Source organism: Lepisosteus oculatus, chromosome 9 (genome assembly GCF_040954835.1).
Source record: "Lepisosteus oculatus isolate fLepOcu1 chromosome 9, fLepOcu1.hap2, whole genome shotgun sequence".
In the NCBI taxonomy this organism is placed as follows: Eukaryota; Metazoa; Chordata; class Actinopteri; order Semionotiformes; family Lepisosteidae; genus Lepisosteus; species Lepisosteus oculatus.
Window position 1 is genome coordinate 37,262,214 of NC_090704.1, and position 18,128 is coordinate 37,280,341.

The 18,128-nt window shown below is 37.1% G+C and overlaps 1 protein-coding gene and 1 long non-coding RNA gene across 5 annotated transcripts in view; one reads left to right on the forward strand and one right to left on the reverse strand.

Annotated features, from left to right (window-relative positions):
• The window catches only part of LOC138241268 (uncharacterized), a 107,043-nt gene that overhangs the window by 4,850 nt on the left and 84,065 nt on the right, over positions 1-18,128 (forward strand). The window lies entirely within an intron of this gene.
• LOC102698838 (myosin heavy chain, fast skeletal muscle-like) lies at positions 324-17,048 on the reverse strand. Its single transcript, XM_006635112.3, has 41 exons — positions 17,001-17,048; positions 16,609-16,652; positions 15,597-15,812; positions 15,365-15,508; positions 15,093-15,249; positions 14,954-14,981; positions 14,759-14,870; positions 14,581-14,673; positions 14,422-14,485; positions 14,222-14,320; positions 14,013-14,116; positions 13,776-13,914; positions 13,168-13,286; positions 12,915-13,064; positions 12,425-12,595; positions 11,997-12,303; positions 11,808-11,878; positions 11,450-11,537; positions 11,214-11,331; positions 10,961-11,084; positions 10,073-10,209; positions 9,340-9,595; positions 8,954-9,196; positions 8,693-8,869; positions 8,467-8,612; positions 8,285-8,375; positions 7,780-8,169; positions 7,558-7,684; positions 7,352-7,470; positions 6,282-6,478; positions 6,017-6,200; positions 5,724-5,889; positions 5,480-5,604; positions 4,710-5,018; positions 4,414-4,617; positions 4,200-4,325; positions 3,152-3,322; positions 2,966-3,070; positions 2,782-2,877; positions 2,553-2,687; positions 324-437 (listed from the first exon to the last, which is right to left on the reverse strand). The coding sequence occupies exons 3-41, from the start codon at positions 15,798-15,800 to the stop codon at positions 420-422; spliced, it is 5,814 nt and encodes a 1,937-aa protein (XP_006635175.3). The 5' UTR covers positions 15,801-15,812; positions 16,609-16,652; positions 17,001-17,048; the 3' UTR covers positions 324-419.

Here is an 18,128-nt window from a genome sequence, read left to right on the forward strand (position 1 = left end):
TAGTGGTTCACATTTTGTTTAAATGTCAATTTAGGACAAGTGGTGTCAAAGGAAAACCTTCCTGAGATTCTCAGGTTAAAGAGCATGTGGCAGGATTGTGATAGTATCTGCAGACCAAAACATTTCAAATTGATTATTTATCTGATTATTCTCAAGCGTGTCATGTTTTAGTGCTGAAAACACCTTTCTTTGAAATATAATTTTAGAGAGAGTGGGCATTTTATTTCTTTTAACCATATGAAACATACTCATTTTTATTTCAAAGGTGTTAAAGGCTTTCTTACATATTTGTATAAGTATTCTAGAAAACACAAAACATGAAGTTGAAGCTAAAATATTTTATTCACAAAACACTTTTACCAGAATATTTCATGTTGAAACTCATATTGTATGAATTTCTTAAGTACAAGGCCTCTTCTTCATTCGGCTTCTTTACTCTGTTAAAAGCAAACAGAATTATAGTAATTAACTCATAGTAAAGGTAAAAAATGAGACAAAGTAAACACAAGTTCAAGAGGCTCCTCTCTCTCTGGTGGAGCAGTGGATACTCCAGAGTACTTGTCAGGCTCCTTACCATGAGATTAAGCCCAGCAGCTATACAGAGAAACCTCATTTCTGCTTGGACCCATAGACTCACTCTTTCTGTCACTACCCAAAGCTCGTGACCATAGGTGAGGATAGGGACGTAGATCCAGAAAACAGAGAAAACAGAGAGCTTCGTCCGAAAACTCAGCTCCCGCTTAACCACTAGGGTTCATACAACGACTCCATTACTACAGCAGCTGCACCAATCGACTGGTCATTCTCACAATCCTCTCTGCAGCTATGCTTGAAAAAGACCTTGAGGCACTTAAACTCCTTCACCTGGGGCAGCTATTCTCCCATTACCTGGAGAGAGCAAACCACTTTTCTGTGAGAGAAAGCCATGACCTCTCAGATTTAGAGGTGTGAAATGTGCAGTTTTCTTTTTCTATATGTGCTTCTGCCTCATACTTTTGTAGCACCCCAGCTCCCACCACACCTGGGGCATATTGTTTACAAATGAGAATGTGTTAAGTAGCCAATTGCCAAGTGCAAACACATATACAGTATATAGCCTATTGTTTAAATTAGAGGAATATATATATACTGTATTATTTTTATTTACATAGTTTTAATTATTTGTAGTTCATTCAGTTTTCAGTGTCCCTTTGAAATGGTTTTGCTCTATTATTATCTGATACTGTATGCTCTTGAAAATATTTGGTACAGAGAAGAATCATTTAGAACTCACTCAGACTTAAGAGAAGACTTTTGTCTTCTAAAATGGTTATTTTTAAACCCTTGAACAACAAACAATCTTTAAAAAAGTATCTGCAGGTTTCAAACTGCCATGCGTTATTAATGATATCATAAGCAAAATATGGTTTAATACTACAAGACATTACTTTTTTACAAACGTCTCCTACTGTCTTTTACTCAACAGGCACAGATTTTAAAATGCTTTATACTAGAAATTGAATGCAGCTGCATGGACACAAATTAGAGCACAGTGGCTGAGCTTATGCATTTTTCTGTAGCAACTGCCACAGCCATGGAAAGTACAAAAAAAACATCATAACCAATCGATTTCTAGATAAATTTGTTTAAAATCCACTGTGATCTGATCAGTCCATTAATGACCTAAAACTGAAACTAAAACTCGAGGATACAGTATGTAAGACCAATTAATCACACAAAAAATGGGGCATACAGTACCCTTTTCAGATTTTAGATATTTTTTTCATTGTCACATTTTTAGACAGATATAGTCTTAAAATCTAACATTTTGAATGCACTTTTCTTTGAAACTATTTCAGAATGTCTACAGAAATAAGTAACATGATTTAAAGGATATTTTTGTTTTACAGCTTAGACCCTGGAGCACTAAATACTGTATTTTAAAAGGGAAGCTTTAATTAGATGTTTATTTTGTATGTGAGGATTAATCATCACATTAAATGTGCTCAAATCATTGAAGTTCTTCACTGTGACTGTTTTATTTAATTTGTCATTTAAAATATTGTGGCTGTTTTATTAGTTCTTAAATGTGAAGAGCATATTTTAAAGTGCTATGCATCTGCAGCTATCCATATTTTGTCTGTCCATCTATTTATCTATTTTCTGACCGCTTTATCCAATACAGGGTCTTGATAGAGCCGGAGCCTATCCTGGCAAGCGACAGGCACAAGGCAGGATGAACAGGATGCCATTGCATCACAGGGCAGTCACACAGAAACAAACACACACACACACACTCACTCCAGTGTCAGTTTTCCCAGAAACCAATTAACCTATCAGTATGTCTTTGGAATGTAGGAGTATACCAGAGCACCTGGAGGTAACCCATGCAAACATGGGGAGAACATTCAAACTCCATGCAGGTAATACTTCAGGAATTTAACACTGTACCCCAGCTCTGTGAGGCAGCTAACCAATTATAACGTTGTGATACCATGCTGTCTTCCTATTTTAATGAATAGCAAAAATCTTTAAAATTTAAATAATAAAAACCACCTGTAATTTCATCTTACCTTAGAGCCCATATCACGGCTCTTGGCTCTCAGCTTGTTGACCTGGGACTCGGCAATATCAGCACGTTCCTCAGATTCCTCCAGCTCATGCTGAGCCTTCCTGAACTTGGAGAGATGAGCATTGGCTTGTTCCTCCTGAAATGGCAAAAATGTTTTTATATATACTGTAATGTTTTAATTTGTGACATAGGAAAGTAAATAATCAAAGCTTGTTAAAACCATGGCTTACAGCTTCCTCAGCCTGTCTCTTGTAAGCCTTCACTTTCAATTGCAGCTTGTCGACCAGATCCTGGAGTCGGTTCACATTCTTCTTGTCCTCTTCTGACTGTAGAGAAAAAATCATTTTCAAAAGTGAATTACTGTACTGATATGTACCTTTATGTTAAAGAAGATCCAGTATATCAGTATGTTACCTGGTAGGTGAGCTCCTTGACTCTTCTCTCATATTTTCGGACGCCTTTAATGGCCTCAGCTCCACGCCTTTGTTCAGCTTCAAGTTCGTTTTCTAGCTCACGCACCTACAAATCCAATCAAATGTGAAAACAAGTCTTTTCTCTGTGTTTGTATAAAATGGACCATGTTCATCCCACCCAGATTACCCTGGCCTCCAGCTTCTGGAGCTGTTTCTTTCCACCCTTCATTGCCAGCTGCTCAGCCTCATCCAGACGGTGCTGCAGGTCCTTCACTGTGACCTCCAGGTTCTTCTTCATTCTCTCCAGGTGAGAGCTGGTGTCCTGCTCCTTCTTCAGCTCCTCCGCCATCATGGCAGCCTGAAATTTATTAACATCAATAGCAAGGACTTTAGATATGTTATTTTTTTACAAGAATCATCTTTTCTTGGGTGAATAGTGGTGTTGGGCTCTGACTTCATTTCTGCTTAAAGTCTGGTCAAATCTGGTTTTGCTGATAAGAAAAAAATATTTAATTGATTTTTACGCAACTTGAAAATTACCATTTCATGTACACGAGGACAAATTTCTTCCTGAGCTTTTTATGTCCTGAATTAATTAGCAGACTTCGCTAAGGTTCCAAACAGTGTCATTTATAGCAAAGACATCAAGAAACAATACCAGATGGATCCCACAATGCACTAAATTAACTAACATATTTAACTTGATGATGATAAACTTCTTTTAGCACAAAGTAGAAAACAAATGACAAGTTACATATTTTAGTTGGAAAGGTTAAAGCTGTGAAAAATGTCATGGTATGGAAAGAAAATGATCATAATGAATATTTCACTGCAGCAATAAAAAAATGTATTGAAATAGAATATACTAATTTTAATCACGGAGCATGTAACAGAGCAGGTAGTGTCAAAACTGGGATGGCCCACACTGGCCCAGAACAAGAAAGAAAAGGAATTATTTGCATTTCATTTTCATGAGGTTATTGGCTTCACCTGTTTGGAAGCCGGTTCCCTTGTTTAAAGATCAGTAGACAAAGTCTAATGGTGTGGTTGTTTTATTATTTTAATGTACATATAATGTAATATTATCATTTTACTCATACTTCATGTGTTTTCACTAAAGGTGCATCTTAAAAAAATAAATCATTATACTTTTTGTGGGCTATCATGTTCACCAGCCAAACATACAGTATACAGTATATAGTCAAAGGTAGCTTGAAATGCTCAGGGTGACTCACATCAGTGATAGCTTTCTTGGCCTTCTCTTCGGCATTTCTTGCTTCCTGGATGGTGTCATCAACTTCACCTTGGAGCTGAGCAATGTCACTCTCAAGCTTCTTCTTTGTGTTGATCAAGCTAGTATTCTGAAATGACAACATTTTTAGCTTACAGAATTATGAAAAGAAAGATGATAGTTTAATAATTTGTAAGAAATGTGAGGTTTTTGTTAACCTGGGAGTGCAGCAGCTGCACACGCTCGCTGGCATCAAGCAGTTCCTGCTCAGCCACTTTGCGGCCTCTCTCAGTCTGTTCCAGGCCAGCCCTCAGTTCCTCAATCTCAGCCTGCATCAGGTTGTTCCTGCGCTCCACCATGGCAACCTGTTCCTTCATGTCCTCCTGTCCTCTAAGGGCATCATCCAGGTGCAGCTGGGCATCCTGATAAAAGCAAAACGCCATCATGACCATCAAATGATCCTTAAAAATAAAAGAGCATGAATGTTTATGGTTTAGGGTAAAATCTTCAGTACCTTGAGTTGTCCTTGGACATTCCTCAGTTGTTTCTGGGCTTCAGCAGCCTGGCGGTTGGAATGGCTCAGCTGAATTTCCATCTCATTGAGATCTCCTTCCATCTTTTTCTTAATTCTTAGGGCATCATTTCTGCTCCTAATCTCTGAATCAAGAGAACTCTGCATGGTGTCCACAATCCTCTGGTTGTTTCTCTTCATTTGCTCCATTTCCTCATCCTTTTCTGCAATCTTTCTGTCCACTTCAGACTTGATTTGAGTCAATTCCAGCTGCACACGAAGGATCTTTGACTCTTCATGCTCCAGTGATGCCTGATGTAAAGATAACATTTGTAAATTCCTATTCTTCTGGACAAAGAATAGTGAAATAATTAAATCTGATAATGTAGGAGGAAGCAAAGAGCTAAAGCTCAGATTTCCTGGTCTGCTGTGCTTTGACAACCTATGAAATGTTTTCTTCTATGTATTAAATTAGCACTTATACGAAATAAATATGAAATTAAATGCTACATAATGAAGACAGAAAATGTTGATGTATACCCAAAAGAAAATGAAGTACAATAATATCAGGTAATACATATTGAAGTAAATAGCACACCTTTTATATTGTATTTTTTTTAAATAGAACTTGGAAAAACAGACCAGGAATATCAAATTAGCATTTTAAATAATGTATTTCTTACATTCTAAAAATACACTGACAATCTAAGAACCTTACTTAAGAAAAGTTTTTAAAATATCCACCAATTTTTTTTATGTTTTGTGTTTAGTACCTCAGCTTCCTCCAGCGCGGTTTGAATTTCAGACTTCTCTGTCTCGGCCTGTTTCTTTGCTTTTTCCAACTCATGAATGGTCTTTCCAGTCTCACCAATCTGTTCAGAGAGATCTGAGATCTCCTCTATTTGGAAGATATATTACACAGAATGTAAATATTCTAAGGAGAGTAACATGTTTAATCTTTTAATCTTATAGTTCCATAGCCTTATAAACTCAACATTTTTCTCTTTTTGTACTTACGCTGCAAGTTCTTGTTCTCCCGTTTAAGGGTCTCAAGATGATCCAGAGCCTCTTCATAGGAGTTCTTCATCTTGAAGAGCTCAGTGCTGAGAGAGCGAGCTTCTTTCTGTGCAGCTTCCAGCTCAGCCTGGCCTTCCTCAAACTTCTGCTTCCATTCTGCCAGAACCTGAAAAAAAGAATTGCGGAAATATGAACTACAGTAGTATATCAGACATTTACTCACAAGGATTAAGGTGTCTTATTTTAAACTAATTGAACTGTTTTTTGCATTTCTATGTGAATTGCTTCTTCACCTTGTCAAAGTTTCTCTGCTTCTTGTCAAGGTTAGCAGCCTGGGCATTTGCTCTCTCCACGTCAATCATGAGGTCCTCCACTTCACCCTGAAGTCTCTGCTTGGTCTTTTCCAGAGAGGCACACTTGGAGTTCACAGCCTCAATTTGTTCCTCAGCATCTTGGAGGCGCTGGGCAAGCTTTTTCCTGAGAAAAGTGCAGATTGTTTGAATTGATTCAATCATTTAAGAAAAACTTTCAATTTAACAGTAGAAATAATGTAGTTACTTGGCCTCCTCAAGCTCCTCAGTGCGCTGGATGGCGTCAGTCTCGTATTTTGTCCTCCACTGAGCCACTTCACTGTTGGCCTTGGACATTGAGCGCTGCAGCTCTGCCTTTGCCTCCTGCTCCTCCTCATATTGCTCCCGGAGCAGGTCGCAGTCATGGCGGGCGGACTGGAGACCATGAGCCAGGGCGTTCTTGGCCTAAAAAGGGAATATATTGGCTAAAAATATACTTCCAAAAGAAAGGGATTACTGTCAGCTACTTTAATTTCACTTTATTTTAATCTCTGTAATTGTTTCAGCTACATACCTACTTGATTCAGATGATGATTATAATTAAAAGTGGAGAATCTGATACTGTATTTCCTCATCACATTTTTTGGATTCATAATTTATTCTTCATTCTAATATACAAATCATTGTTTTCAAGTCAAGTCAAGTCAAGTTACAAGTCTTTGTTTTCAGTCTTTTTATCCAGAGCTGGTCCATACTCTAGTTTTTAGCTGCAGTATGCTTGTTCATATTTTGCATCCTTTAACTTCCATCTCATTCTTTCTATCTTTACTTTTGCTGATTTTTAAACCGTTTAATTGGAAAATATAATAAATGTTCTGTTAAATTTTGTGTATTGTTGCAGTTTTTCAGCATCTGTTCTACATAGGGCTTTGTTCTTAACAAACATACATTGAATGAATGAGCATTGTTCAGAATAAATATCGATAATTCTCCTGTTAATGAAAAAGCAAAATTAGCACAAATTTTTCTTACCATTTTCTTTACCACACTTGCCTGTGCTCATCTTGCTGTGCCAGGCTATCCATGCTGCTGTCTGTTAACAGTTTGCTATGTGCTCATGCAGCTGCTTGACTGCTTGCCCATGTTATCTCCCTGCTCTTCATATAAAAGTGTGGCTGCATTACTACCTATAGCAGCAACACATTACATCAGCTATTTCAAACTGGAGCCAACAATGTATTTTTCTTATATCTGGAGTAGGACTACTGTGATACCTTCCTAAAATAGAAATTAACAGGAGCAAAGAATCTCATACTGTGTATTATAAACACAACTTACTTTCACTTCCTCCTCCAGCTGCCTCTTCAGCTCCTCAGTTTGCTGAGTGAAGGCCAGTTTGCCTCTAGTGAGCTGGGAAACCAGAGCTTCTTTCTCTTCTAGCTGACGAGCAAGTTCACCTTAGGGAAAAAAAAAATAGTAAATTAAACTTTCATTGTTCTGTTTATGAAAATAGCCAAAATAAGTAACACTAATTTATATTTTACCATTTTCTGTCTGAAGCCTTGCTTTTTGTGCGCTAATGTCATTGACCTGGCGGACGTTTTCATCACTCTTAGTCTTCAGTTCACTGAGTTGGTCCTCTAGGGTACGACACATCTTCTCCAGATTAGCCTGTCATTCAGATAATAACATCTTACAGTATACTGTAGTAAAAACAAAAATGTATGTAATATGATTACATCAATAAGGGTCAGATTTGATTTTACCTTTGACTTGGAAACTGATTCCATGTTGCTGGAGAGGTCATCAATTTCCATTTTGTACTCGCTCTTCTCCTTCTCCAGCTTCTGTTTGACTCTCTGCAGGTTGTCAATCTGCTCCCCTAATTCTGCCACACTGTCAGCCTGCTTCTTGCGGAGAGCTGCCGCTGTGGCTTCATGCTGCAGAGTGGCCTCTTCAAGGTCACGGCGGAGCTTCTGGAACTCAGCTTCACGTTTCTTGTTCATCTCAATCTGGGCAGAAGTTGCTCCTCCAGCTTCTTCAAGTCTTTCACTGATCTCCTCAAGTTCCCTGGAGAGATCAGCCCTCTGCTTCTCAACCTTGGCCCGAGCAGCACGTTCAGCCTCAATTTCCTCTTCAAGCTCTTCAATACGAGCCTAGATGATTGTAGAAATGATTTGTAGAAAATGAAAGTATATAATATGTAGGCGATTATAGAAAATAATAGAAATACAGTTAACCCAAATTAAGTTAGGTGTGTCCCTGAAATACCTGTAGCTCCTTAATCTTCTTCTGCAGCTGGGCCCCCAGTGCTTGTTCATCTTCAATCTTGCTGAGGAACTGGCTTATTTCAAACTCCTTCCTGTGAAAGAGAAAAAATATTCACATTATTATAGTAATTGTTACAGCATTTTCAAATGACATATATAATTATATATTTAATACAATCTTACTTCTTGATCTTCTCGTCTGACTGTTGCTTCTCATTTTCCAGATCCATGACAGATTCTTGAGAGAGTTTCAGATCACCTTCCAGCTTTCTCTTGGCTCTCTCCAGGTCCATTCGGAGTTTCTTTTCTTGCTCCAGTGAACCTTCAAGCTAGAATATTTGACACATTATTATGTTTAGTTCAGGCTGTCTGAAAATACAAAAAGTATGTGTTTGGATGTGTCACTTACATCATCCACTTGCTGTTCAAGCTTTGTCTTGGCTTTAGTCAGAGTGTTGACTTTGTCCTCCTCTGCCTGCAGATCATCAAGGGTCTGTTGATGAGCCTCTTGAAGGGCTTTCTTCTCCTTGGTTAGCTTGGCAATGCTTTCATCCTGAGTGGCCATCTCTTCAGTCAGGTTTTTAACCTGGAAGTATTCAATAAATCTTTAACCATATCATTATACTTTTTTAATGACTAGTTAGTTATTTTGGACGTTTTAGAAGCAAACCTTATTTTCTGTGGCGTGTTTCTCCTTCTCCACTTTGGCCAAGGTGAGCTCTAAGTCATCAATGTCTTTCTTCAGCTCAGAGCACTCATCCTCCAGTTTCCTTTTCTTGGCTGTCAGCTCAGCATTACTTTCCTCTTCATCCTCCAGTCTCTCTGTTATCTCTTTCACTTTGGCCTCAAGCTGGATCTTGTTTTTGATCAGCCCCTCACACCTTTCTTCAGCATCTGAGAGACTCTCCATTTCCTGTTGATAAATAATTGATTTTAGTTACTAAATCTAAAATTACATTTCAGAGTTGTACTTGTTATATACAAAGATCATGTTTTCAGCAATGCTGCAGCTGTATGTTATAATTTAATATTGCAGAATAGACAGGTAGTGCTTACAGACTGCACTTGTAACTGCAGGTCATTCTTCTCCTGCAGGAGAGAAACCATTTTCTCCTCAAGCTCCTTTCTCTTGGCTTCTGCCTTTGCCAGATCTTCCTTGCACTTGATAAACTCTTCCTTCATGTTGGCCATCTCCTTCTCAGCCTCTGCACTCTTCAGGAGAGGCTTGATCTTGAAGTACAGCTTCATCCATGGCCAGTGTTTCACATTCATGAATGAGCGGATGTTGTATTGGATGCTGTAAATCGACTCTCTGTATGAAAAAAATAAATATTTGTTGTGTATTGTGATTCAATACAGAATATACCAAGAAGTCAGATGAATGTCAACTGTTTTGGCAGATTGGTAGTATAAACTAATAATTTTGACTGTTTCTATTGCTTTTTTCTTTGAATGTATGTCAGATTTGGCTTTTTCAGTTGAAATTAAAACATCTCCCGTGGTTAAATAATAATTTAACACCTGCAAGAAATATGTTTGATAAATTAACTCATCACTTACACACCACCTTCAATATTTATATCAGAAGTTTTTTTCTGTTCATAGGTTATTTTATGAGCAGTTACGTTAATTGAAGTTAATAGCTTGTTAAACTTAATTTGCCATTAAGTGGCACCCTAAAGAATTCTTTCATCTATTGTCAGAAAACTGATCCTTACAAGGGCTGCTGCTCTTGAAGGCTGTCCAGGATGGAAAACTGTTCTAATGTTTCTCAGCCCAAGTTTCTTACCTTCTTTCCATCATCTTTTTGAACTCCACTCTCATGACGAAGCCACGGCACAAAGCCTGAGTGATGGTGATGAGGGCAGCCAGTTTCTCATCTCTCATCTCCTCCAGGGTACCCAGCAGGCCAGCTTTGAAGAATACCTGAAATTGAGGGGAAAGATTTAAGCATTTTGTAATCTATAAAATATGCTGTAAATACAGCATACATTTTATTAGGATATTTCTCAAGCTCTGCATGATTTGTTGGAACTCCCTAATTATTATAGGCAAGATTTGTGTTGGTAGGGTAGAAGTCTTACTGATATTCTATAATTATTTTTAGTTCTCTTTACATATGACTACAATTTGTAGGAGCCCAAATCTGAAAAGGCAACTGTGATAAACACAAACAGTGCTTGTACTGCAGGTAGATTTAAATAGAAATTTTATCTTGATATCAGAAGGTAAATGACTTTTATTCAATACCTGTAAGAGACTTGTTTGAGAACTTTTATCTCAATTAAATATATACACAGTAATTTTAATTATATATTTCTTTACATGATGTGAGTCCCCCATAAATCACAAGCCCTGCATGAATTGTTGGAGCCCCCTAACTGTTATAGCCCAGGTGTGTGTTGGTGTTAGCCTTATTGACTTTGATTTCCAATTTTTATTTCTTTAGACTTTATACATCTATGTATTCAAGCATAAACATGTATCAAATGTGGGCTATGTGACATAGTGAAAACAGTCAAGTATTGTTCTTACCATATGTACTATATATACCAAATGTACAATTGTAACGTTTTTGCTTTGTATTAAAATACTTGTCAACTTTGACAAAACATTTCAGGCTTATTATGCACATTAGTGTTATTTCCTTTCATTATTTATACTGCTGAAGTCCTACCTTGGTGTGCCCAAATTTATACTGAGTGTGGTCAACATCAATTGATCCCAAGAGCTTCTCTGAAGCTTTCTTGCTGTCAATGAACTGACCCTCTGGGATGGCGCTGGCATTCAGAACTTTGTATCTTTCAGAAACGTAGAGAAAAGAATAGTTTTGAAATTCTTCTTCCTTCCTAGGCATTTGTGTATCCATTAATCTCTAAGAATTAAATGTTAACATTTCTAAGTTAATTATGCTTTAATTTTTAAGGTACCTTTGCTTGAAGTCTCCATACAGGATTCTACTTGGGAATCCTTTCCTGCAGATTCTGATACCTTCCAGCACACCATTACACCTCAGCTGGTGGATAACCAGGTAGTTCTCCATAAGACCTAAAGAAAGAATGAGATATAGTTGTTTTTAAAACAGATGCAACATCTTTTGAAAAAAGAAAATACCACCATATTTGGATGTAAATTACAAAAGATCTAAACATTCTGTGCTCATTACCTGGAGTCTTTGATTCATTGGGAATAAGGCAGCGCACAAAGTGAGGATGGGTGCTCCTCAAGTTGGACATCAGCTTGCCCAAGTTCTCCTGTAGAGTTTAAAGTGATTGATCATATATTATCGCATTTACTGTGTATAAAGAGCTTCTGAAGGAGAAATGAAGATGTTTTAATCTCTCTGTTGATAATTTAATCTTAATTTAATGTTTATGTAAATAAAAACATGCATTCCCTAGAGGATATTAAATGTACTTATTTTTTAAAGAAGAGAAAGCTTTCAAAAAGTCAATTTTTAAAGTTGAAACCTAATTCGATGTTATTTGATTCAATTTTTTTTTACTGGAAGAATTATAACCTACCCTGAAGAGAGCAGACACAGTCTGGAAAGAACCACCCTTCTTCTTGCCTCCCTTCTTTCCACCACCAGAATCTGTAAAAATAATAGAAAAGAAAAATGTTCAGGCTCCAAAAATAAATTAATTTTTAAGGAACCAAAACTACAAAATCAGTACAGTATTTAGTAAAAATAATAAAAACTAATACTCAACCGTCACCAGAGGAAAAGCTGGCATACAGCAAGGCCAGCAGTTTCATGGAGGATTTCTGGTACAGCTGCACAACAGACTCATTCAGGGGGTCCTTGTTCTTGTCCAGCCAGCCACTGATGTTGTAGTCCACTGTGCCTGCGTAGTGCACCAGGGAGAAGTGGGCCTCAGCCTTGCCTTTGGCAGGCTTGGGCTTCTGGAAGCAGTTGGTCTTGCCAAGATGCTGATCATAGAGCTTGTTCTTGAAGGTTGTGTCTGAGGCCTTGGGGAACATGCACTCCTCTTCAAGGATGGAGAAGATTCCCATTGGCTGTTCAGACAAATTATATCAGATGATATGGATAACAAAACTTAGTCCATATGATCAAATATGGATAATATAGATGGCAAAACTCAGTATCATCTTGAATTGCATCAATAATCATACAAACCTTCTCAATGAGCTCAATGCAGGCAGCCAAGTCCATACCAAAGTCAATGAACTCCCAGTCAATTCCCTCTTTCTTGTACTCTTCTTGTTCCAGTACGAACATGTGGTGATTAAAGAACTGTTGCAGCTTCTCATTGGTGAAGTTGATGCAGAGCTGTTCCAAGCTGTTAAACTGTAGGAAAGGGAAATACAAAGTGTGTAAAATAAAGTAAGCTGGATTGTGAATGCCTGGAACAGAAAGGGTTATGCACAACATTTTATTCAGTTAATATAGATTTAAAATCATGAAAGCCACTAGGCATGTCAGTTGTTCTATAAGAGCAGTGTCTTAATGATCAACAATGACAAAATAATCCCAGGATGCAAAGGGAAAATAAATTTGCAGTATAGCTCAAATTAGAAAATAAGAGACACTGAGAGTACTGGGGTCTTGAAAATATGCATGCATAAACCCATACTGTATTATACACAATACTGAAATCATTACTTACATCAAAGATTTCAAATCCTGCAATATCCAGGACACCAATGAAGAACTGTCTCGCCTGCTTAGTGTCCAACATCTGGTTAATGCGGACAACCATCCACAAGAACATCTTCTCATAGATAGACTTAGCCAGGGCACCAACTGAATTGTTGACCTAATAAAGGATTCACAAATCAACACATTATCTTATTAGATAAAGAACAACTTTCATTTCTTGAAAATCAATCTGACAATGTGTTTCGAAGTAAACATCATACCTGCTGTACAGTCTGTCCCTTAGTCACAAACTCATTTCCCACTTTCACTCTGGGGTAGCACAGGGCTTTGAGCAGGTCTGCCGAGTTCAAGCCCATAAGATAAGCAACTTTGTCAGCCACTGAAAACCAAAAAATGCATTCATTATAGTCACAGCATATAAAAAAATAGTTCTACTCAAATCACAGACTTCTGTTATCCATTATTATTCTGTTATCTCTATTTTACAGCAGAACATGCCTCGTTGTAGAATACACAATGAATTGTATAGCGTGGAGACTATGTAAAATGACCAGGGTGTTACACTCAATCCACGTGACCAGGCAAAAGAGGAGACACAAAAAACCTGGACTGACTATGTACTGGCTGCTGCTTAAGATGACATGAGATAATGAGAGTTGTACCCAAGAGATTAATATTGTTTTAATATAATACAAAAATAAGAGATCATATAAAATCTAAGACTTTTTGACTATACAGTACTTCTGACTAATTAATAAAGGATTCAATTATTAATTGAGCATATTTATTCATTTCTTTTATAGTATAATTTAATTTTGTCTGACTGGAGCTTTAAGAATGGAGGGGGTAGAATAAGTATACATTTTACCCTCAGTGCCATCAGGCTCGGCCTGCTCTTCTCGTTGCTTCTGCTTGAACTTCATGTTGCCATGGTGCATCACAGCTCCTGTCAGCTTGTAGATGCCAACTTTCTCCTCAGGACTGAACCCCAGGACATCAATGGCAGTCTGTATGTTTAAGTGTAAACATTTTCCATTTCGAAATAGAAATAAATGCTACTGTACATCCAGAATCTTATTGTTCATATACTGTACTTTGAACTTACATCTGTGGCAACCAGCTCCTCCTTGTCATCAATGCTGGCCACAGTGATCTGACCCATGCTGATCATGGGGAAGTCATAGGGGTTGGTGGTGATAAGGAGCATTTCTGTAAGAGAAAAAAGAAACAAAAACAGTCTAAATACAGTGCACTAACTAATGTTATATTGAAGTGATCACTGGAAAAGTATTACAATTGTCAGTTTTCACCCACCTATGAGCTCTGGTTTGTGGTTGGTCATTATCTGGTAAAAGATGTGGTAGCTCCTTTCATCTGACAACTGGAATGTTACTCTGGACTTCTCCAGCAAATCTGTGAAATAATAGAAGTAAAAATATATATATTTTACAATTCTGAAGAGATATGGGAGTAAGCTAAATGTTTGTGAACTGCTGAGAATTAAAATAACTCACAAGTCTCAATGTCAGCAGAAGCCAGTTTTCCTGAGGTTCCAAAATGAATTCTGATGAATTTACCCTATTGATTATACAAATAATACAAATTAGAAAACTACAGTAAAATATTTGACAAATGAACTGGTACTGTGTGAGACTAATAGAAGACTAACTCACAAAGCGAGAGGAGTTGTCATTCCTCACTGTCTTGGCATTTCCAAAAGCCTCCAGCAGAGGGTTGGCTGAAATGATTTGATCCTCCAGAGTTCCCTGCAAAGTACATGGGATCATCACTCAGTTTGTTACAGCAAAGATCTCTTCAGCAGTTCATGATCCATTAGCAGTGCTGTCTAACCTGCATTTTGCCAGGGGTTTGCTCTTTCTTCTTTTCCCCAATTGCTGCAATTGTGGCAAAGTACTGGATGACACGTTTCGTGTTCACAGTCTTTCCAGCACCAGATTCTCCACTGAGGAGAAATAGAGGTTTATTTAAAATAGAAGTAATGGAAAAGTAAAGCCATATTTTTAAAAATATTATAGAAATACTTACGTGATGAGGATGGACTGGTTTTCCCTATCTAGAAAGAAAATATTTTCATTGATTAATTGGATCATAATGTTTGAATAAAGTGTTTTAACAAGTACTGTAAATCTATATAGATAACTGTAAGACAAAGGTATTTATGTACCAGTGAGCATGTTCTGATAGGCGTTATCAGAGACAGAGAAGATGTGTGGCGGAGCCTCCATGCGCTTTTTGCCTCTGTAGGCTGCCACCACTTCAGGGTTGTACACTGGGAGCCACTTGTAGGGGTTCACAGTCACACAGAACAGCCCAGAGTAGGTCTGGAAGAATAATATTGAATAATAATATATTGAAATTCATATTTATATATCTTAATTATTTTTTTTAGTCAATAGAAATTGAATTGGTTTGTCTTGTCTTCAGTGAAACACTTACATAAATCATCCATGCTGCGTAACGCTCTTTGAGGTTATACAGCACAGAGGCTTCATTGAGGTGAGTCATCATGGCCATGTCCTCCATTTTATCGAATTTGGGAGGATTCATGGGGAAGACTTCATCATCCTTAACTGTTAAAGTCTGAAAAATCAGAATTTTATTCATAACTAATGCAGTAGATGAAGTAAAAACCTTGAAATTTCCTTTGCTCTTAGTAAATGCTACCTACCTGCCCACCCTCAGTTTTGACGGTAGCTTTGCCCCCCTCCTTACTCTGGAGGACACCTTTGAGGTACAGCTCCTTGGGTTCAGACACAAAAACTGCGGTTTTGGCATCAAAGGGTCTGTTTTGTGCCTCAATTCTCTCCTTCTCTGGCTTCCGGAGGTATATGGCGGCTGGGCCAAATACCGACATCTCCGCGTCGGAACTCATGGTGGCGGCTTACTGTGGTACAAAACAAGAAGGTGCAGGAATTAAGTTTTCAGATTCCTTTTAGGAGCTGTAAGATTCATAGGATAGCTCCTGATTGACCTCATTTTGAAGCTCACTTCTGAGCTGTTGTCATTTTAAATAAAATAGTTTCCGTTTCTTTACCAGTGTTCATTTTTTCATTTTTCCCTTTTGAAAGAGCTGACTGATCTTACTACTCAAGAAATGTGAAGTTTTTGAATATATTACTTTTGTTCCTGATTATTTGCTATAAAGTTATATAATCAGCAGACATAAATTACAGTGTACATAAAATGTTTTATACTTCTAAAATTAAAGTAAAAAGGAGATGATACATCATTTTTGATTATCATCAAATGTTGTATATGACCAGTTTGTTCTGAATATACTGTATGCTCAAGAGCCACATTCACCATCACTGCTGCTGCAGAACAACAATGAAAAGATCAGTATGAATCTTGGTCTTCCTTCAATTTGCTGAGGTAGTTCTGGAGTGGAACATCTGGAGGAGCACGTACTGAGAATCTAAGCAAGAGCACTTTGTAAAGTTTTGCTAACATAGGTAAGTGAAACTACATGTGGCACTTCACAATAATGCATTCATTTATTTTTAGAAAGCACTCAAATTTAGCCTGAGAATAACTTTATGTGACACTGATATGATATTTAAAGATAAAAAGAAACTAACACATGCTGTAAGTGTAACACAGTGTAATACTGTAAGTGTAGTTAACTTGTAATGCAATGAAAGTGACCTTAACAATCTTTTTTTATTAACCTGCTCTCTTACCTTGTTTGACAGCAAGCACAGGAAGATGGTTTTAGTACTCCGCACTGCAAAATAAAATCAAAATAAACATTTCATTGTCCTTGTGTTTGTTACTATTTTTGAATCTTCTATAAAAATTATCTTCATCTAGAGTCTGCCATCCATGGCCTTATGTTTATCATAGTAAAGAACAGAGGTACTGTATGAGAAAGTTGTCTTGAACTTGAAAATGTCTGTAATAAAAGTGATTAAAATGTTTGCGTTTATGATTAGCATTTATTATTTGTAAGGGATTTTCAGAGGTATTTTCTGAAAACATCTGGTTATGTATTTTTTTTAAATATACAGTAGTTTCACATCCAGTAATGTACTGTTCATTCATTGCCAATAATGTAGAAACTGAAGCAGCTTACCACTGGTTGGAACGTCACAGGCTTCTCAGTGCTCAGGGTGGTGCACAGGAGCTGCTTTTATTGAGATCATTTTGCCAGACCAGCAAAAGGTTCTGCTGTATTTGGTCATGTAACTGTGATCCAGCCTCTCATCAGGAATGCATTATCGTTTGTATCCATCATTTAAATTTGGATCATGTTTTTCAAGTGGTAATAATGATAGTCCAGTATATAAATGTTGTAACACACACAGGCCTTGCAAAATGTGTATTCCAAGAGTTCTTTTATATATCATTTGGTTTTCCTCTGCATTCAACAAGTTGTGCATTTTGCTGCATAGCCTAATGAATTTATTTACATTTATTTACTTCAAACCCTATTTTCTACAGCAAGGTGTGTCCTATTCCATTTTCTGGTGTAAGCAGACTGAATTGTTACTGCTTTTCTTAAAAAGACTTCTTTAGGATGGATGTATTCTTGTTTTGTTAGAAGACCTGCTTTTTATGTATTTTTGCATAAATTGCTTTTATTGACAGTTTTAAAATGATTATATTTGTCATTTTAAAGAAAATGACATGAATACTTATTCTGTTATTTTAATCTTTCTCTAATAAACTTTAATGTCTTGTTGTGGTGTTAAACCTATTTTACAATTCAGTGTAGTAGGAATAAGGTCACTAGATTGGGGTAGATTGTTGATAGTCTTTTAATGATTCTTATCCTGTTGCACCTCACTATTTCTTTTGGTATTATTGCAATGTCATTGTTTTGATATACATTTTGTGTAAATTATATTTTTCCAATAGAGCATTTTTCCTCCTTTTCAAGTTCCTCTCCCCCTTCCCATCTGGTACCCCACAAGCTTCATTTCTTTGCCTCTTATATTTAATATCTTTGTAACCATTGGAAAAGAGTCTTCATACAGTAGGTACAGTAACACACCAGCTTTAATTACTATACAGCTCATGATGTTTGATAATGTTACAAATTGGATTTAAAATATTTTAACAACATTTGAAGCAACATTTGAAAATATGAACTCTAAAAAGACTGAAGCTGTGTGAATTAATATTACTTACCAACACCGCAAATGTGCGAAACTTGTTTGAGCATTGATGATCCTGCAATCAATCAAAGCACTCACGTCAG

Excerpts from the sequence above, each read along its gene's own strand:
- LOC102698838 (XM_006635112.3), bottom strand. The coding sequence starts at position 15,800 with ATGAGTTCCGACGCGGAGATGTCGGTATTTGGCCCAGCCGCCATATAC. Across the intron at positions 12,304-12,424 it reads GCATTGAGCTCATTGAGAAG|CCAATGGGAATCTTCTCCAT; the intron begins GTTTGTATGATT and ends TTGTCTGAACAG. Across the intron at positions 11,332-11,449 it reads CAATGAATCAAAGACTCCAG|GTCTTATGGAGAACTACCTG; the intron begins GTAATGAGCACA and ends TTCTTTCTTTAG.